The 18395-nt window shown below is 43.0% G+C and overlaps 2 protein-coding genes across 2 annotated transcripts in view; one reads left to right on the top strand and one right to left on the bottom strand.

The window, feature by feature from the left end:
* Positions 1–75: 75 nt before the first annotated feature.
* On the top strand, positions 76–7806 carry LOC310890897 (uncharacterized protein; the record flags this gene model as incomplete). The annotated part of the gene is made up of 9 exons (XM_083853223.1): positions 76–264; positions 732–794; positions 995–1139; positions 4878–4952; positions 5259–5324; positions 5762–5833; positions 6133–6204; positions 6564–6665; positions 7640–7806. The coding sequence occupies exons 2-9, from the start codon at positions 771–773 to the stop codon at positions 7804–7806; spliced, it is 723 nt and encodes a 240-aa protein (XP_083709349.1). The 5' UTR covers positions 76–264; positions 732–770.
* Positions 7807–8296: 490 nt separating this feature from the next.
* The window catches only part of LOC310890894 (adhesion G-protein coupled receptor V1-like), a gene marked incomplete at its 5' end in the record, with an annotated part of 95145 nt that continues 85046 nt past the window's right edge, over positions 8297–18395 (bottom strand). Inside the window, 12 exons of the mRNA XM_083853206.1 lie at positions 8297–8433; positions 8642–8764; positions 9393–9645; positions 10132–10239; positions 11484–11627; positions 11713–11879; positions 12752–12876; positions 13718–13893; positions 15481–15743; positions 16230–16371; positions 16876–17014; positions 17504–17582. Coding sequence (XP_083709332.1) covers positions 8709–8764; positions 9393–9645; positions 10132–10239; positions 11484–11627; positions 11713–11879; positions 12752–12876; positions 13718–13893; positions 15481–15743; positions 16230–16371; positions 16876–17014; positions 17504–17582 — 1652 coding nt within the window. The 3' untranslated portion in view covers positions 8297–8433; positions 8642–8708. The remainder of the gene's footprint in view (positions 8434–8641; positions 8765–9392; positions 9646–10131; positions 10240–11483; positions 11628–11712; positions 11880–12751; positions 12877–13717; positions 13894–15480; positions 15744–16229; positions 16372–16875; positions 17015–17503; positions 17583–18395) is intronic.

Raw genomic sequence — 18395 nt, 5'->3', positions numbered from 1 at the left:
CGGCAGAGCAGGGGCGGCGGGAGCAGCGAGGCGGCGGTAGCCGCGGCGTAGCGCGGGCAGGGCCAGAAGGTGCAGACGGTGATGGTGCAGCCCATCGTAGCCTTCCTGCGGCCGGGGGGCGACGGGGGAGCGGGTGGGGGGCGGCCCGGGCCTCAGGGGTCTCGGCCCGGGCCTTGAGGCCTTGTTCCGGGCCTGGAGCTCTTGTCCCCGTGCTGAGCCCTTCACGCAGCGCCGCAGAACCTCATCTTCTGCTACCTGCAGAGCGTGAGTAGCGCAGGGAGAGGACGGGATGGGGATGGGGATTTGGGGGAGGGGTGGGGGGAGCGGGGAGGGTCCGGGGATCCCCCTCGCTGAGTTTTCGGCTCTCACCGGTTGCTCGGGGCAGGCTTGTGGGGAATGGAGAGCTGTGCGGCGTGCTGGTGGGTACAAGGAGCTGCTGCGCAGCGCGGCGTTGCCCCCTCGTGTTAACGGGAGTGGGATCGTGCAGCCGGGCGTGCAGGAGTGTTCCCTTGTGACTGGAAACGTGTTCTTCAGCAAACGTGTAGTATTCACCCGGTCCTATAACACTCTAAAATGTCAGACTGTTAATTGAAAGTGCCCCTGAGAGTTGCTCCTTGGAGTGTTTGGGAGCTCTAGCGGCTATGGTTAGCGGGTATTTCTGAACACATGAGAGAGAACAGAACTACTCGCGGTGTTTGTGTGCCTATTTACTCTCCTCCTTCATTCTGCAGAGGTCGAGGATCCAGGTGTGGCTTTCCGAGCAAGTGAACATGTGGATAGAAGGCTGCATCATCGTGAGTATCAGCACGACCCCGCGTTACGTCGTTAGTTTGTTTTCCCTCATTCACAATCCTATTTTTTCTTGTCAAGAGAAGCTAGCACAAGGGAAAAAAAAAATCGCTAACAATTAGTCTTCATTGTCCAGCCTGGGTCAGCAAAGCTGACGATGGTTTGTGTTGTTGCTGAACTAATTGCCACTGTTGCTGATTTCTAGGGCTTTGACGAGTACATGAATTTGGTGCTGGACGACGCAGAGGAGATTCACTCCAAGACAAAATCAAGGAAACAGCTGGGTGTGTCGTGTGTCTGTGCAACCCGAGCGACGCGCGGTCTGAAACCTGCCTGGGTGAGCCTTCTAGGTAGCAGCACTGAGAGGTACCAACCGTGATGGGCAAAACCCTGCTCAACCACAGGAAATACTTTCTGAAAACGCGAGATTATTCTCAGGTTCTGGGCTCTCTCTAATCCCCTCTTTCCCTTCTCTGTGCTGCAGGCCGGCTCATGTTAAAAGGGGACAACATCACTCTTCTACAGAGCGTTTCTAACTAGAATTTGCCATCCTTAGAACAAAGGTGGCTGCCGTGCTGCGGAGTGACTGAGTGCCAGGGGAACGCGGCCCGCTGGTAGATAGGAAGTTATTTGTAACTGGGGTTGCATGCTGAGGTCAAAAGTCCTTCCTTTGTGGACTTCCTTTTCTTTTTGCTGTGGATCTGATAAGTTTCGCTAACGGTATGTGCTTTCTCGAACATTACATCTGCATTATGCGGCCAGGGTGGACTCGTTCAGGGCACGGAAGCCCCACACGGTCCTTGAGCTAGCAGGGTGCTAAGGAGGGTGTTGGAGATTTTGCATACAATTGCAGCCCTTTGTTGCTGCAGTGACAGGTTCCTCAGATTCTTTCTAAACGGGGTTTAACTTGTTGAGAATCTTTTTGGGAGTGTTTATTGTGGATCAATCAGTAAAAGTATCTTAGTGGGCCCGTGAGGGATTTGGGGCTGTGGTGCAGTAACCCAGCGTTTACAAGTGTTACTGCTACGCATGCCTGTCCAATAACGTCTCCAGATCAGAGAGTGAGAGCGGGCAACTGGTTTGGATTAAATCTGTCACTTCTTGCTGCTTTGGACAGAGCCTGTAGATTAAACCCTTGTGCTGTTCAATAAGCTGGGGTATCAGATGTGTCGGTTGGGTTTTTATCACTTGATTTATTTTTTTTATCCGTCTGGAGATCTGTCTGTTCTATTTAAGTTTCCCCAAGAGAGCTGAGTTGCTTGGTGCATCGACCAAAGATCAGTTCCCTGGCTGACTTGGGACAACCAGTCCCCTCGTTTTTCTGAGCACAAAAAAAAAAAAAAATTGACTGTAACTGTAACTCAGAAACTAAGATTACCTGAATGGAGAGAAATGAATTTTGATGCACAGGCTGTGCTAGAAATCTGTTAATCAACATTCAGTTTTTCAAAACTTCAATTTGTGTATCACCATCATGAAAATTAGTAAATTCAAGGTGGGAGATCCTTTCCTGAAAGGGAAGGACAGAAATACGAGTCTTGCTGTGGGGCCTACCCAGCGCAGTTCTGCCATTCCGAGAAGTAATACGTCAGGAGTGTCACAGCAGACGTTCCCAGGAAGAAACCTTTGAGGGGCAGCATGACACACTTTATTGGCTAAAGCAGCTTCAGCTGTACAGCCTGCTGCCGGGATGGGGAATTCTAAGTTGTGTTCAAGTTGCTGAGTTCCTTTCAGCATGTAGTAAAGATGTAACGTGCCGATGTGGTTTGGGAACAGGAGGCATTACGTGTCACCAGCAGTGGGCACACAGGGAACAAAATAGTATCTTACGAGGTCCTCCACATCCGCCTTTCATTTTGTCCTTGGTTTGCCAGCTGGAGCTTTCAGGAGGTGAGGAAGGAGGCTGTCCCAGTGAGTAGTTCAGGTGTTGCAGGGTATTTGTGATGCAGTGCTTGTAAAATTTACCTGCCCGCATCTCCTGTTACAGGCAGCCCCCCCCGGGCCCTGTGAGACGGGGAGCTGCTGCCCGGGCTTAGGCCCAAGGTGCCCTGTCAGGCCCAGGGCCGCCCTTGCCCTTGCCCTCGCCCTGCCCTTCCCTCCCGCTCCTCAGCCCTTCCTCAGGCCTTTTGGGCCGTCCGTCCCTCCGCCCTGCCCCGTCCCTGCCGTCTCCCGAGGGAAGCAAAGAGTCCCTGGGCGGCCTTCAGGGAGGAGGTTCTGCTGAGGAAATTAAAGCTTCCCCCTTAACGGGCGCCTTGCGAGTTATTGAGTTCCAACCTTCTGCCTTCCTTTCGTAGCAGTGCCTCTGAGGGGTGTGCTGTAAGGTAGCCGTCATCTGGCGCGCTGCTCCTCCGTTTCCCAAAGGAGCTGCCCTCAGGATCTGACTAACTCTGGATGCACCCGGTTGTCACCTTAATTTCTCCGTTAGTTTGCTGGAAACAACCTGCTTGGGTGACCGTTGCGTTTGTTTCTTAAACCTTGGATCGAGGAGGTCTCTGTTTCCTTATGCTGATGTTCACGAGGAAAGTGCAGAAGGGATGCTTACTGTTGCCCGGGTCGGTACTGTTGCCAGGATGGGAATGTTTAGCCTACCGGCCCTCTGGTGCTGTTAGGCTGCACTCGGAGTGTGAGCTCTGGGCCTTATTTGGAAAAGACTGCGTTATTTGAGTGTACAAACCCGAGATATTCTGTGGATAGGTGATTCTCGAACCACGTCAGAACCACTGCTGGAGTCGGACGCGCGTTTGACTGATCAGGCGGAGCAGGTGAACTGAATTTGTTGCTGGATGGCGAGGTGTTCTGGGGGAAGAGCTAGTCTAAGGAAAACTTCCTCTTACTGCCCCTTCCCATCTCAAATGGCCACTGCCTGGGGAAATTGCTTCTTTATGAGATTAACTACAACGTTACAGTGAGGATGAGGAATCATCATTACTCCCATAGTTATTTGCTGCCAGGCCGCAGCGTTGATTTCAGAGATGTTTTTTTTAAAAAAAAAAAGGAAAAAAGAAAGGAAGTATGTATTCTTTTACATACTCTCTTTTTCCCGAGAGTAAATGTTGTAGCTTCAGCAGTACCCTTCCTCTGGAAACGATTCCCAGTGCCTGCTCAGACACTGGGGAGGAAAATGACCGAGAGAGCAATGGAGGAGAGCCACCCGATATAAAGAAAGGAAAAAAGGGGTTATGGATGAAGGGAAAGCCACTACATAAAAAATTGGTGCTATCTAAAAATTGGTTAAGGGTTTGGGACCTGCAGGTGCTGCCTACACGTGCGTGTGTTGCAGTCGTGCCTGTTGCCACTGCGCAAAATGGAGAGAGCTTCTTTGTCGAATGCAGCATGAAAGCATGCGCCATTGCCTGGAAGAAAAGCACGGCCTTCCCTCGTGTGGGACTTCTTCCCTATTGATCTGTGGTTTACCTGAAGGTTTACCATAACCTGCATCATATGTTTCAAAACAAAAACAAAACCCAACACCAACATTAAAGGGTGGCAAGGCAGATGCTCATCTGGGGACTGCTGGGACTGACAGGCATTGCTCCGCACCGGTCCTGACAGCAGCACCAGCTGCAGCGGCGGTGGTGGAAGCATGGTGCGAGTGTGGGGAGCCACGGCCCCTGCCTGCGTCCTCTTCCTCCTGCTGGTGGCCCTGTGTGCCCGGGGTGCCCAGGCTGCGCCATGGCGACCACCGGGAGCAGGTGGGTGGGCAGGGCCGGGGCCAACACCAAACCCTGGGCGGCATGGTGCTGCGCGGCACGCGTATGGATGGAGGGGACGGGGACGGGATGGCAGCAGGGCCGGGCGGGCACCGCGGGCAGGGGGCAGGCAGGAGGCAGAAGCCCCGCAGGGTGGCACGGTGGGGCCGTGGCTGCTGCGGGGTTGTTTCCTGCCGGGGGGGCCAGGAGCGGCGCTGGGGCCGAGAAGCCCGGGTCTGAGCCCCTGTGGGGCTGAGGCCGCTGGCCCCTCTTGGGAAATTTCCACCTGCATCTTTGTCCCGTGACATTGCCTCAGCCCCCTCAGTCACTGCAGGGTGCTGGGGAAGAGGGAGAGCACAGCATGCCATGGCAACGTCTCTCATCTCTGCTTGATTTTAGATGATGACGATGTTGGCTCTCGATATCCAGCTTCTCAGCTGGATCATGGTTTGGAGCCTCAGGAGGATCCCCGAGGTACGTTGCGAGTGTGCTTCCTTGAAGGAAGATGGCTAATGGGCTGTAATAGTTTATTCAGGGTCTTCCAAGTGCGTTTGTGCCTTGAGGGGGCTTGCACAAATGAGCCCTGAATATTTCTTCACTTGGAGAGATGCCACCCCTGCCCCTCTCCACAGAGAGGGAAGAACCCAGGCTTTTCTTCCTGTTTGGGCCATGTCATTACCTGAGCCCCAGCCAGTGCCTCCCGGTCACTGAGGAAGAGGCAGGCCCCAAGAGGCAATGGAAGCTCCCCTTACCTGTGTCTGATCCCACTTGTGCCCACAGGCAGTACTGGTCAAGTGCCTCCATGGAATCCTGCTCCTGAGCCTGCCAGTATGGGTCCCACAGGTGGTAAGTTGTCCGTGTTCATTTCCTTGCTGTTTGTTAAGGGTTTGTTGAGCTAGCTCAGCAAGGGTTCAGCTGCTCACTGGCCAGGGGGCTTCTCCATGACAAACATGGATGATCATTTTTCCCGGGGTCTGCACGCTCCCCCTGCAGTGGGGTCTTCCTTTGTGTCCAGCAGAGATCTTCCCGTAAGAAACACCTGAGGGGCCACATCTTTGGCGGCGTGGTCCCTGCGGGGTGTTGCGCACAGCCTGGAGAGAGGATTTGGGAAGAGGCCAAGAGGGAGCCTCCAGCTCAGCAGGCCCCTTTGCGGCTTTGGAAATCCTGGCTCGTGTCTGGGTCCCACATCCTTGCCTGAGCCCCCTCCAGTCGCTGCAGGTCACTAAGGAAGAGGTAGATCACACCATGCACGGGGAATGTTTCTCTTCTGTGCTTGATTGCAGCAGTTCTCGTAGGCTCTGGCTACTCGACACCTCAGCCTGATGTGGACCACGAGCCTCAGGTTAATCTGCCAGGTAAGTCAGCGGAAGGCAGGAGCATCTAGGTGCTGCAGAGCCAGCAGGCACCTTGCGCTTGAGTTGAGACCTGGGGTGGGCACGGGGAGGGCCCTTCTCCGGGCAGCTCCACGCACGCTTAGTTTGTACCAGCACGGTGCCACTGCAGGCACCCAGCAACTGTTTGCAAGATGCTCTGGAGTGGCAGGGAGAGACGAGTGCCGTGGAGCAGTCCCCTCTTTGAACCGCATTCTCTGTCACTCTGGTCAGAAGGAGTATGTTGGCGTAGTTCACAGGAGGGACTCCACTTGTGTTTACAGATGGGACCGAAGGCAAAGGTGATCCAGGCTCCCAGATGGGTTCCAGGACTGAAGCTCTGGGAGATGGCCTGGGTAAGTTGTGGCTTTTGACTTCCTTTGAGAGCTGCCAGCTCAAAGCCCAAACGTCAGCCAGGCATCTCTGCAGGTGGGAGGGTATAGACCGGCACGTGTGTGTGCCCTGTCAAGGCACGAGCCCTGGTATGCTCTCCTACTGAGCTATTGATGTAGATGGCGCTGGGACAGAAACTTCTCACGGGGCTTTGGTTGCAGAAGTGTCCCCAGGGAGGGCTTTGCCAGACCCTCGGCTGCTTCCTGCGCTGGAGCCCAGCTGGTATCCCAGGGGTGGGTAGTCATTTCACTGACTTCACAAACGAAGCCCTGGTCCTCCAAATTGCACTGGTGCCAAAGTTAACTTCCTACTTTCTGTTCAGGTCCTCTAACAGCGAAGGACAATGCTGAAATAAGAAAATCTTCCCCAACATCCCCTGACATCATAGAGGATATCATAAAGGAGTTAGAGGAGGCAGCACCTGGTGGGTATATTTCACTCTGTCCGCCATAAGACTTGGGAAGCTGAGGTTCTAAATCCATGTGTGGACACACCGTAACCTGCACAGCAGGAAGGGATGGATCAGAGCGGAGACACTCAATTTCACACCTGGCAGGCACTGGTGAGCCTCAGAGAAGGCCGAGAGCCTCTGCTGCCGCTTGTGGGTCACGCCGTGTCCCAGGGGCAGCTGCTAGCCCAGCACTACCATAAGTGGTCCGAGCTGTTCCGTGCAAACATTGGTATCCAGCCAGCAGCAAAGGGCTTCTGCTGAACTTGTGTTCAGCTCCCGCACAGCGCTGCTTGCAGCTGGGCGAGTTCAAGGCAGGAGGCACAGCCCAAGCAGTCCTTGCTGTCTCATTTGCCGGGAGACACATGTCACTGCAGGGGAAAAGCACCCTTGGCGCTTACCTCAGTTTCAGCTGATTTAGCTGTCCAATTCTAGTTGGGTTTCAAATGACTTGGCTGTGCTTCTCCTCTTGTTTGGGGACTGTGGGCTCTTCCCTGATGCCCACGACTGTGCCCACAACATGGTTCAAGAGCTTGCGGCTCAGCCTGATGTGTGTGACTCTTGCCCTTCCCATGGGATGGAGTCAGCATGATGGGATGGACATGCTTCTCAGAAGGGCTGTTCCTGCCTCTGAACTGGATGCAGCTTTTTTCTGTCCTCTTTGAAGGCACGAATTGAGCAACATCTTGCAGTGTGCCAAAAATGCACTATGTGCGATGTGAACAAGAAGATCTCCTGCAATCTCCTGGTCTCGCAGCAGGCCAGATTTTGCTGTCTGTGCTGGTAGACTGCCAGGAGTCGAACACTTAGATTTTTCTTTGTGAATGACATGTTGTGTCCTGGTTCCAGTTAGGACAGAGTTAAGTAGCTCATAGTAGCTGGTAGGGTGCTATGTTTTGGATTAGGATGAGAAGAGCGCTGATAACATGCTGATGTTTTAATTGTTGCAGAGCAGTGTTTACACCAGGCCAAGGACTTTTCGGCTTCTCGCTCTGTCCTGCCAGCGAGCAGGCTGGGGGTGCAGCAGGAGCTGGGAGGGGACAGACCCAGGACAGCTGACCCAAACTGGCCAAAGGGGTATTCCATACCATCTGACGTCATGCTAAACAATATATAGGGGTGGCTGGTCGGGGTGGGGGGCCGGCTGCTCGGGAATAGGCTGGGCATCGGTCAGCGGGTGGTGAGCAATTGCATTGTGCATCACTTGTTTCGTACACATTATTATTATTAATACTATTATCAGTATTATTATTGTTATTTTTTTCCTGTCTTAATAAACTGTCTCTATCTCAACTCACAGGCTTCACTTTCCCGTTTCTCTCCCCCATCCCACGGAGGGAGGGGGGAGGGTGAGCGAACGGCTGTGTGGTGTTTAGCTGCCGGCTGGGTTAAACCACAACAAGCACTAATGAAATAGGCCACCATACAACGAAACATAACAGTCTCCGCTATCACAAATGAGTATCACAGAAAAAGAAACGCAAGGTGTCTCAGACAAGTTATATAAACAAAAAAGCCTACCTAGGTATAAAATCTGACTGGTTGGAAATAGTGGTCAGTTCATAGATCTGTGAGCTGGAGTTAACGGACAAAGCAATCAAGCTCTTGCTGATGTTCAGAGACCTTGCAGTAACTGAAGTGATATGATCTGCATATGGGGCTTCCAGCATTATAGAGAATTGGTTCGCTTCAGAGTTCCAAGCATACAGTGTTGTTATATCCTTACCAGCTAGGAGGACATGGACTACATGGAGCAAAGAGGAAGAGAATATTTTTTTAGTCATATATTTAAAAGTTACTGTCTTAATGCCAGAAGTGCACTTTGCAGAACACTGATTACACTGACTTTTAAGGTCTGATAAATACATATGAAAAAATAAAGACATGCATTTCTGAAATTCCAGCATTATATACTAGGATTTGAAAAAAAAAAAATCTCATTTAAGTCTTACCTAAACCTGAAGGAGGCATGAAGACATGGATATTTCTTACATCATGGACTGGAAGAGATTGGAAGTGTCAAAAAGTAGACTGCCCTGTCTCCCAGACAAAAATTTCAGAAGAATTTCCAGAGTCTACCAAGGAACAAAATGACAAAACTCACATTATTTTGCTGCCTTTTAGTTAAATCACACACTGGTGGCCATTCAAAAGCCAGAGTCTGGCAGCTTTAATTATGAAGTGACACTGATTGTATTATTTTCCTTATTATTTGGTGCGTAACTTCGATGCAAGAACATTAAGACTGACATTAGACAACATCTAATTGCAAAGAAACCTGTGGACTGCAACAAAAACTTTTTAGTAGCCATAGAGACAAAATGACATATAAAATGTCAACCTTGTAATAAAATACACGTATACTTTGCTGACTAGTGATCTGTGTGTGGCACAAAGCTCAGAAAAGCTTAGAAAGAGTGTGATAAGCAGGTAGATTAAATAGAGTTATTATTTCCCATTGTTACTGGGAAAGCATTTCATTTGTTTTGTAAGTATTTGAGAACAAGCACAAGGCTTTTATTTTCTGAGAGAAAAAGTAGAGATTACTTTCATAAAATACTTACTAGGGTTAAATGCTTATTGAGTACTGTCACCCCCGCAGTGATTCCAATAGCTTTCTAAACTCCTTTACCACAAAGGCCTTTGCTATCAAACAAGCCATTGTATACTCAGCAAACTCATTCTTTGTTTTCTGCTAAATACCTTTTGCAATAATTACAAAGACATCAGATCCAGAAATCCAGGACTCCATATGTTTTATTTCCTTTGCTGGTACTTGATGAAGCTTCCTAAACTCGTTGTTCAACCACTGATACAAGAGAATGTTTTGGCTGGTATTTGACAAAGAAACTAACAGGTACGTAAAGCCTCCTCTAGGAAACAGGGCTATGTCCACAACTCCATAAAGTGGAAGCTGATGATGCAGAACAAATATGTCTTTATTCCACTGGAAAACCTGTGGAAATACAAAAATCTTTTCTTTATATATTCATAATTAGCACCGAGAGAACTAAAACTAAATGACATGCCAAAAAAAATGGGAAGATTTATGGTGAACTGAATTCCTATATTCTTAGGTGGACTGTACTTTAAAGTAGAAGCCCACTGGTAAGTAATTGGTAATTAACCCTACTGCAAGAAGCTGTGCCTGCTCTTCAGAGGAACAGGTTTATATTCAGAAGCTACTTCTTTGTTTACATGCTACATTTCAAAACTGAAATAACAGTAGCAATAAAAACAAACCAGATGTAAATTATACACTCAGGTAGAGAGTATTTATACATCCAAACAAGTCTGGAATTTTAACTGTTATAAATTTCCAATAGAAACAAAAATAATATGTCAGAAATACATGCTTATAGATTTACTTCCTTTCATTATCCTTTCAGAACTAAGCAAACTACCCACATTAAAGCCAGAGAAGACTGAAGAATATTCAAACCTGGATGGAACTGGAACTGTTTGTGTGACTCACAATAATCAAATAGTCTTCTTCCTCCACTGCAAAATGTTTCACACGTCTGGTATCCAGAACAGAAAGAGTCTGTATCTGCAAGGGAAATATGAGGGTGACTATGTTTATCTACATATGTATATAAACAAATACATTTTATATTACATTGTATATAGTGAGAAAAAGTACGCATAGAATGTTAAGAATTCCAAAATTATGTATAAAACTATACATGAAATAGCTTTTAAAACTTTATATTTTATATATATATATATATATATATAAGCAACTAATTTACAGAATTAACATAACTTATCATACATTTTCCAGAAAATGTTCTATGACTTGATTGCTTGAGAATTTCTTCCCCCACTTCCAAGCAGAGCTACAGGCTGGGAGATGAGTGGTTGGAAAGCTGCCTGGCCGAGAGGGACCTGGGAGTATTGGTTGATAGTCGGCTGAATATGAGCCAGCAGTGTGCCCAGGTGGCCAAGAAGGCCAACAGCATCCTGGCCTGTATAAGAAGCAGCGTGGCCAGCAGGGCTAGGGAAGTGATTGTGCCCCTGTACTCGGCTCTGGTGAGGCCACACCTCGAGTACTGTGTTCAGCTTTGGGCCCCTTGCTACAGGAAGGACATGGACGTGCTCGAGCGAGTCCAGAGAAAGGCAACGAAGCTGGTGAGGGGTCTGGAGAACAAGTCTTATGAGGAGCGGCTGAGGGAGCTGGGGTTGTTCAGCCTGGAGAAGAGGAGGCTCAGGGGCGACCTTATCGCACTCTACAGGTACCTTAAAGGAGGCTGTAGCGAGGTGGGGGTTGGTCTGTTCTCCCACGTGCCTGGTGACAGGACAAGGGGGAATGGGCTAAAGTTGCGCCAGGGGAGGTTTAGGTTGGATGTTAGGAAAAACTTCTTTACCGAAAGGGTTGTTAGGCATTGGAATGGGCTGCCCAGGGAAGTGGTTGAGTCACCATCCCTGGAGGTCTTTAAGAGACGTTTAGATGTTCAGCTTAGTGATATGGTTTAGTGAAGGACTTGTTAATGTTAGGTCAGAGGTTGGACTAGGTGATTTTGGAGGTCTCTTCCTACCTAGACAATTCTGTGATTCTGTGATTCCCAGGTAATCCTCCCTGCACCCTCAAATGTAAATATATAAAAAATACAAACAATGTAAACAACTAACTATGACAAACTTACATCACTGAAGTTATGTAGTATTTTAGGACACAAAACTAACTCTTGTCACACAGAGTGCTTTTTTCTAAAACATGGCCAGACTGGAGGACCTCCCTTGGTCCTTGCCAACCCATACTATTTTAAGATTTTAAAATTAAAATCGATTTACCCACAACAATCTGTGTCCAGCCATGAATGCATACACACTGTTGTTAGAAGCTCCCTGTGTGGCTCCTCCATGAGTAACCACAAGGTAGGAAGAGGCTCCAATTTGGAAAGACACACAACTTGTAGGATTCCACATACTGAAATTCTGCAAGAAGAATAAAAAAAAAGTAAGATTGTGACTTAAATTCCTTATTAACTAGCATGTCTGGTGTTCAAAAACAAACATTTACCTCAACAGGAACAAATACTCCTTTCCACTGGTAGACAGTAGAAAACAAAGCTGGAGGCATACGCAACAGAACACCGTACAGGATTTCTCTTGAGGTAAAGAAACACCAACCAGATGCTGATTCTTCCACAAAACTTTGCAAGACAGATAGGACACTGATACCACCCCCTGCAATATAGTAAAAAATAAAATAAAATAAAATAAAATAAAATAAAATAAAATAAAATAAAATAAAATAAAATAAAATAAAAACACTATTTACTATTATATTACTCTTGAGATCTTTTCTAACCCCATTCCCATTATTTACCTCCCAAAGCCAGACCTAGTATGAGAAATGATGAAGTTGTGTCTTAGTATTTGTTATAAGTGTATATAAATACATAGAAATGTTACAATGCTAAGGATATAATGAGAGTTAAGCAGTAAATGTATTTTTCATTCATTACAACTGCACATGGAAGACATATAGGCAATTTGAGTCTGACTCATAATAATTGATCTTGGAATTTAGCTAACAAGAGAATTAGCTAGATAGCAAGTAGTAAAGAAAAAAAAAAAAAAGACAAATTACAAAATGTTCATGTTTTGTTCCCCATTTACAACATGTTCATGTTTTTATTCCAAGACGGTCCCTAAGCACCGTCTTGTCAGAACTAAACTCCAGGAGCTAGACTCTTGCATGTCACATGTCATTTATACTGTGTTAGAAAGATCCTGAGTTACAAGTAGTACGGAACAAATTTTATTACACACACACAAATAAATAAATAAATAAATGGCTAGTGACAATAATGTTCATATTAGCAGCAAAGACAGAAATAGAGATTACTGAAACTGGCAGAAGTGGCTGATGACAAGGTGATTCTTAAGCAGCTAAAGTATTTTATCTACTAAATCTTACATAGGAAAATATTAACTGAATTGTGTCTGAATACTTGAATTTACATTCCCAAGCTACATCTCCTGTATGCTTGGCTACTCTCTTACTATCTCCACTTCTACAAAAGCAGTGGACATTCTCTGTAAAGTGAACGTACTGATGCCAAATGCAGTATCTGATGATGTCTCCCACTCAACGCTCACAGAAACGTTAAGCCCATTACTCCGTGAAACTTTCAAATAAGCTGTAGTGTTGGCTTCTTCAATTATGATGAAATTTGTCCTAAATGTGAGAATCATAAAAATAAGGAAAAAATTATTTTATAGTATATTCATTGCTGTAATAAAAATAAGATTTTTACTGTACAATTCCAGATGCAGAATATACAACAGAAATAAAAAGAAAATATTAATAACAGGTTTCAGTATCTGATGGACTGGTAGCTACATTAATTAGGGTTTCCCAATGATCCTTACTACAATCATGCAAAATCATAGGCAATTCAACAAAATCTTTAAACAGACTGAAATTTAAGTATATTAAATTCACGTAATAAATGTTTAGATAATATTATTATTAAATATTAATATAAATTATTAACTCTAAATATCAATGTATTAATAAAATAGCATACATACATTTTTTATTTAAATAGTAAATTTATTTAATCTGTATGGTTTCAGCTGAATGGTTTTTAAAAATGGCAGTCCATATGTGTCACTTGCTTCTGAAAAACAGCCTTCAGTGAAAGTATATTTTTTACAGGTTTAAAAATGAAAGTAAATTATAAAACGTATGACTTCCTGGACACTGATATGAGGTTTGGAACTTTTAACATGGAATACTATCAGTGGAATATGTAGGCACTAGTGAAGTATTAGTTTATAAAGAAAAATAATAATAAATAAATTGAAATTTTGGATTATGAATAGTCCTTTTTATGCATTTTTCTACTCTTTTGTTTAGCAGTAATAGTATTTCACAATACCTTTCAAAGTTACAGATTTACAAATTGGGTTGCTGAATTTCTTTAATGCGATCCATCAAAAACAAAATTGTAGAGAAATATTATCTCTTTGGAGTATGAGCAACTATCTCCTTTTTACTGATCAGTGTAAAGTACCTATTTCCAACTGTATAGATGCTGAAAAGCCCTAGTGGAGCCTGGTTTTGTAATATTGTAATCATAGTTTCCACTCTCGTGCCTAGTCTGGCTCCTCCAGTTGGATTGAACAGGGTGACAATGAAGTGCTCATCCATTTCTGGTTCTTCATCTAGTACCGCAGAAATATGCAGCGTCTGATAACAAAACAAGCATACAATGTTATTGAGACATGATAACAGATGATGACACAGCTCTATCAGAATGTGCTACCTTTTTTTTAAATTTATTTCACTATAAGGCTTTGGATAGCATAGCAGGAGAAGAGCAGCTCATGAAGCTGGAGAGGACAGAATTGAGGCAAGCTCAGACTGAGTTCAGACTGAGGTTCTAAAGCCATCCATCTAGTGGCCTCCATTGGTGCAACACTAAGATGAGCATATTCACTTTTCGTTGTTGTTGTTCTCTTTTCTTTCTTTTCTCATCCTATGATCCTCTGAAGTTTTTGATCCTAATTTCATACTTTTGTTCTCTATTTATTCCATACATTTTTGGGTAGTTTATACTCACAACACAGCTATAAGTGTAATCAGTTAAGTTGGTTTTAATTTATTTTAGTTGGCAGCTAAGCTATCTTCAGGGAAACAGGGTAATCTCACTACTGGTGCTGTCAAGAAAGAAAAGGAAAAGGAAAAAAAAAAAGCAAGAATAGTGAGAGATTTGAAATACTCTTTCCTCTCGATGCTTCTTTCCCTCTCCTACACCACTGTGGATGAAGATCAGGTCTTCTAAAGGCAATCTCAAACTAGCAAAGAGCAATCTAGAGAAAGCTAAGTGCTTCACTTTCATTTGGGGCTCACTGTCATCCTTCACACTACTCAAACAAGCAAAAAATTTCATAGGTACGCATAGCCTTGCTGTACAAAATAAAAAGTTAGTGATGATGCATTTGGAAATAATACAAAATTTACAATGTTTTATATTTCTGTTCATTTCCACAATAAACCATATTTACCAACTATATTAAGAAGGCTCCAACTTCTTATAGATCTGCTGCATTGTGATTCCAAATGCATCTAAAGGCCAGAAATTGAAAACCAGTGTTTCCAAGAAAAGTTTGTCTCAGTTTCTATCCTATTGCCTGTAATATGCTAACACTAGCTTCACCAGCTTTACTGGCAAAAATAAATAAATCGAATTGTGATTAAACCTTAGAAGAGTCAGGATTCACAAACTTAAGCTAGTTCATTTTGTAGCTGACATTCTTGTGAGGACAGTATAGAGGCAGTGAGCTTAATACTTAAGTTATTTTCCAATCCTAAGACAGACAACTGTTCTACTTTTTGTATTTGTTGCAGCACATTCTGTTTAGTTCAGACTAACTAAAATGTTAAATTACAGAATGGGATTTTTACTTTGATCTTAACTATTAGGCTTGCAAATTATCACTTTAATTTAAAGTAAGTTTGCATTTCAGCTATAGATTGACTACATAAAAAGAACTGTTCCAAAGCACACATGAACGTTATCTATAGTGTACTGTTTTCAATTTACCTCAACCCTTACAAACTAAGAAACACCTAAAGATGAGCCCATTTAATTTTCACACACTTCCACATCAGATAATAACAGGAAATCAGTCACAGCTCATGACTCAATTCACTTTATGAATGAAAGAAGTAGAAAAAATAAACAGAAGATAAAGCACAGACATTTCTGAAATCTTTCCAATATTTCCAAAAAAAAAGCTTCCTAGACTTCTCTGGTAATAACTAGCATATTACCTTGAACCTGACTCCCTCTTCGAGCACAATATATCCTTGAGAAGGGGTCAAATCCATTGTTGCCTCTGAAGAATTAATCTCACTTACAAGATACTGAACAGTCACAGTGCCAAATATTCCCTGAGGTGGTTCTCTGATAATATTCAATACTGCAACACTTTCCATCAAATGGATAGATGTTTGCTCTCTCAGAAAGAAGTGATTGCTGTTATTGAATGACAAAACTCCATGGCCATCATCATTGGCAAGTATAGTAATTGTAGCTTTTGAAAAAGAAATAATGAAAATATTCTTTGGTTAACATAGTAAAATATAAATATACATATATAGTAACATAATACATAACATAAACACAAATACATTCTTCCTTTAGTGTGTATATAATGCTTATGTGTCCATGACATTACCTGAAGAGAATGGGAAGGCATTTCACTTTAACTAGGAAGATCTCTAGACAGGAAGAATATAGTCTCTCCTAGAAAAGGATTATGAACTCTCTAAAAAGACCTCAGTTCAGTGAGGTAGTACACATTGAAAAACTCATCTTCGTGCTTTCTGATTCATTGCTTTACATATAAACTTTTTAATTGCACAGATTTCACAGGGATGTTTCAGAACCTTCCAAAGGAGTATAAAGATTCACCATAGCAGGACAATGGTGCTTTCTGAAATATGATTATTCAGAAAAGTGGAATTAAAATGTGTGCCACAGAATTCTAAAGAAATGGAACATTAAAACTAAGTTTTACCTGTTGTGTTCTCCCCTAATTCCAGCCCCAGAGATGGATTTGTTAAAATTAACTGGAACTTCTCATCACCTTCAGGAATCTCATCATCAAAAATCATGACATCAACAGATTTATGCCTTTCTCCATCAGCAAAAAAAAGAGTCTAGCGTTGAAACACATAAAGCACCGAATACTTACATCAGTTAATATCACACAGAAATTTTTGACTACGGTAAACAGAATTCTGTGAAATAGGAAGGAAGGGAAAGCATAGGAAGAGCCATATTCTCTGTTCCTTATAAACTGATTGAATCAGAAATATAAAGGTTCAGCACATTACAGAATGAGGACAAGAAAGAATAATTTATTTTGAAAGTCCTGTTGCAAAAATAGTCTATGAAAAAGTTTGTATGTCTAATCAAAATTAAATTTGAAATCGATGTTTGAAAGTTTACATTTTGCTTTATATTAAAAAATATATTTTTAAAAAAGAAATAAATAGTAAGAATAAGAATATTTTTATTTCATTCTATTTAGATTACCAAAGCAACTGAAACAAGCTGAAACATCTAGCATCACTACTGATCATTCTGCAGAATAATCAAGAAGATATTCTTTTACGGAAGCTGAAAGAATAAAAAGTACTAGATTTAGAGTTGCTTCTTACCCTTGAGGTTACATTAAAATCCAAACCCAGCTGGGCCTCCAAATTTTGGGCATAAAAAAATACAGACACATTGCCATATGATCCTCTGTTTCGGTAAGCCATTACTGTCAGATTCCCATGAGATTCACTAACTTCAAAACTAAAATAAAAAGAATAATTCTCAATGTTCACTGATTATGTTCTTTTGAAAAAGATAGTACATTTTTATTACATTTTCACTCTGAATTATTCCCTACATTATAGTTCTCTAACGCATCCTTTTTACCTTTTTTCTCTTATCTAAATTGAATTAAGTAACATGAGGTTTTTGTTTTGTTTTGTTTTGTTTTTTGCTTACATGAATGGTGAGGCTGGAAGAGTTGATGCAGGCTGGGGAGGTTAGGCAAATTGGTGATATAAAAGGACAACAGTGAAAGTAGTAATAAGTAAAAGAATTCTGATTAGATGAATAGTGAATTTTTGTTTTCAGTGTGGGAATCCCACTTTCTAGTTCAGCTGAATTGAATGATTACTTTACCATCTCAAAGACATGGCCCTATTTTTAACAGGAGTTTTACTTTTAGAAAGAAAATGGGCAACACCAATCACTAATTGGCACAGTAAGTTCTTCAAGGAAGATGAGACTTACTTGGTACCTTCCCATTCAATTACTCCTCTTACACCATCATTAGCATCGATAACAATTTGAGAAGCTAAACCTTCCACATCTAAAAGGCAAAACAGAAAGACAAAAATTAAAGAACAATAAAATCAATTTTCTTGATTTTCAAGAATCACAGAAGCATTTATTCAATCGGTACTAATATTACAGTGTCTTTACAAAAAATGTGTAGGAGAAAATGGGAGTGGGCAAGATAACTGGAAAGAGTCCTTACTACTAGAAGTGCAATAATGCGTCTTGAATTAGCACTGTAATATTTAATAATGCATAAAAAAAAAAAAGACTAAGGAAAATGTAGAAAGTTAAACAGCACATAAAACATTAGAAAATAATAAAGTCTAGATTTGCGATGGAATCTTAATTTGTCTTCACTATAAGTGTTTATTACAATGACATTCAATATTTTGCATTTGCCATTCTGAGTATGAGAAAGACAATGAGGAAGAATAATAAATGATTCAGCATTTCATCTTCTATTTGTGCTTCAGTGCCTCATCATACATTCTAATGGCACACCTCAGATTTCACTACAAATACACAACTATTAATTTATTTGTGGGGTGTTCACATACTGTAATATTCTACTGCTCCATAAAGACATACAGGTATTTACAATTAGCCTGAAATCGTAATTGAATACACTGCAGTGTGAAAAACACCAAATAATAGGTTAATGTCAGAAAAGTCTACTAACTTCAGAGACCAGAACTTTACAGTCAAAACTTAATACTTCTCAGAAAATAGGTTGTTGTTTTTCAGACAACCGCACCACACAACTACCTTAACTTACTTGTTTACTTTTTATAAACTTCAACTTACTTTCTAAAACCAAATTGACTTCACCGAGTCTGCCATAAGT

The sequence above is a fragment of the Anser anser genome (assembly GCF_964211835.1).
Source record: "Anser anser genome assembly, contig: HAP1_SCAFFOLD_111, whole genome shotgun sequence".
In the NCBI taxonomy this organism is placed as follows: Eukaryota; Metazoa; Chordata; class Aves; order Anseriformes; family Anatidae; genus Anser; species Anser anser.
The sequence above is the reverse complement of the archived record's forward strand: the minus strand, read 5'-3'. Positions and strand labels throughout refer to the sequence as shown.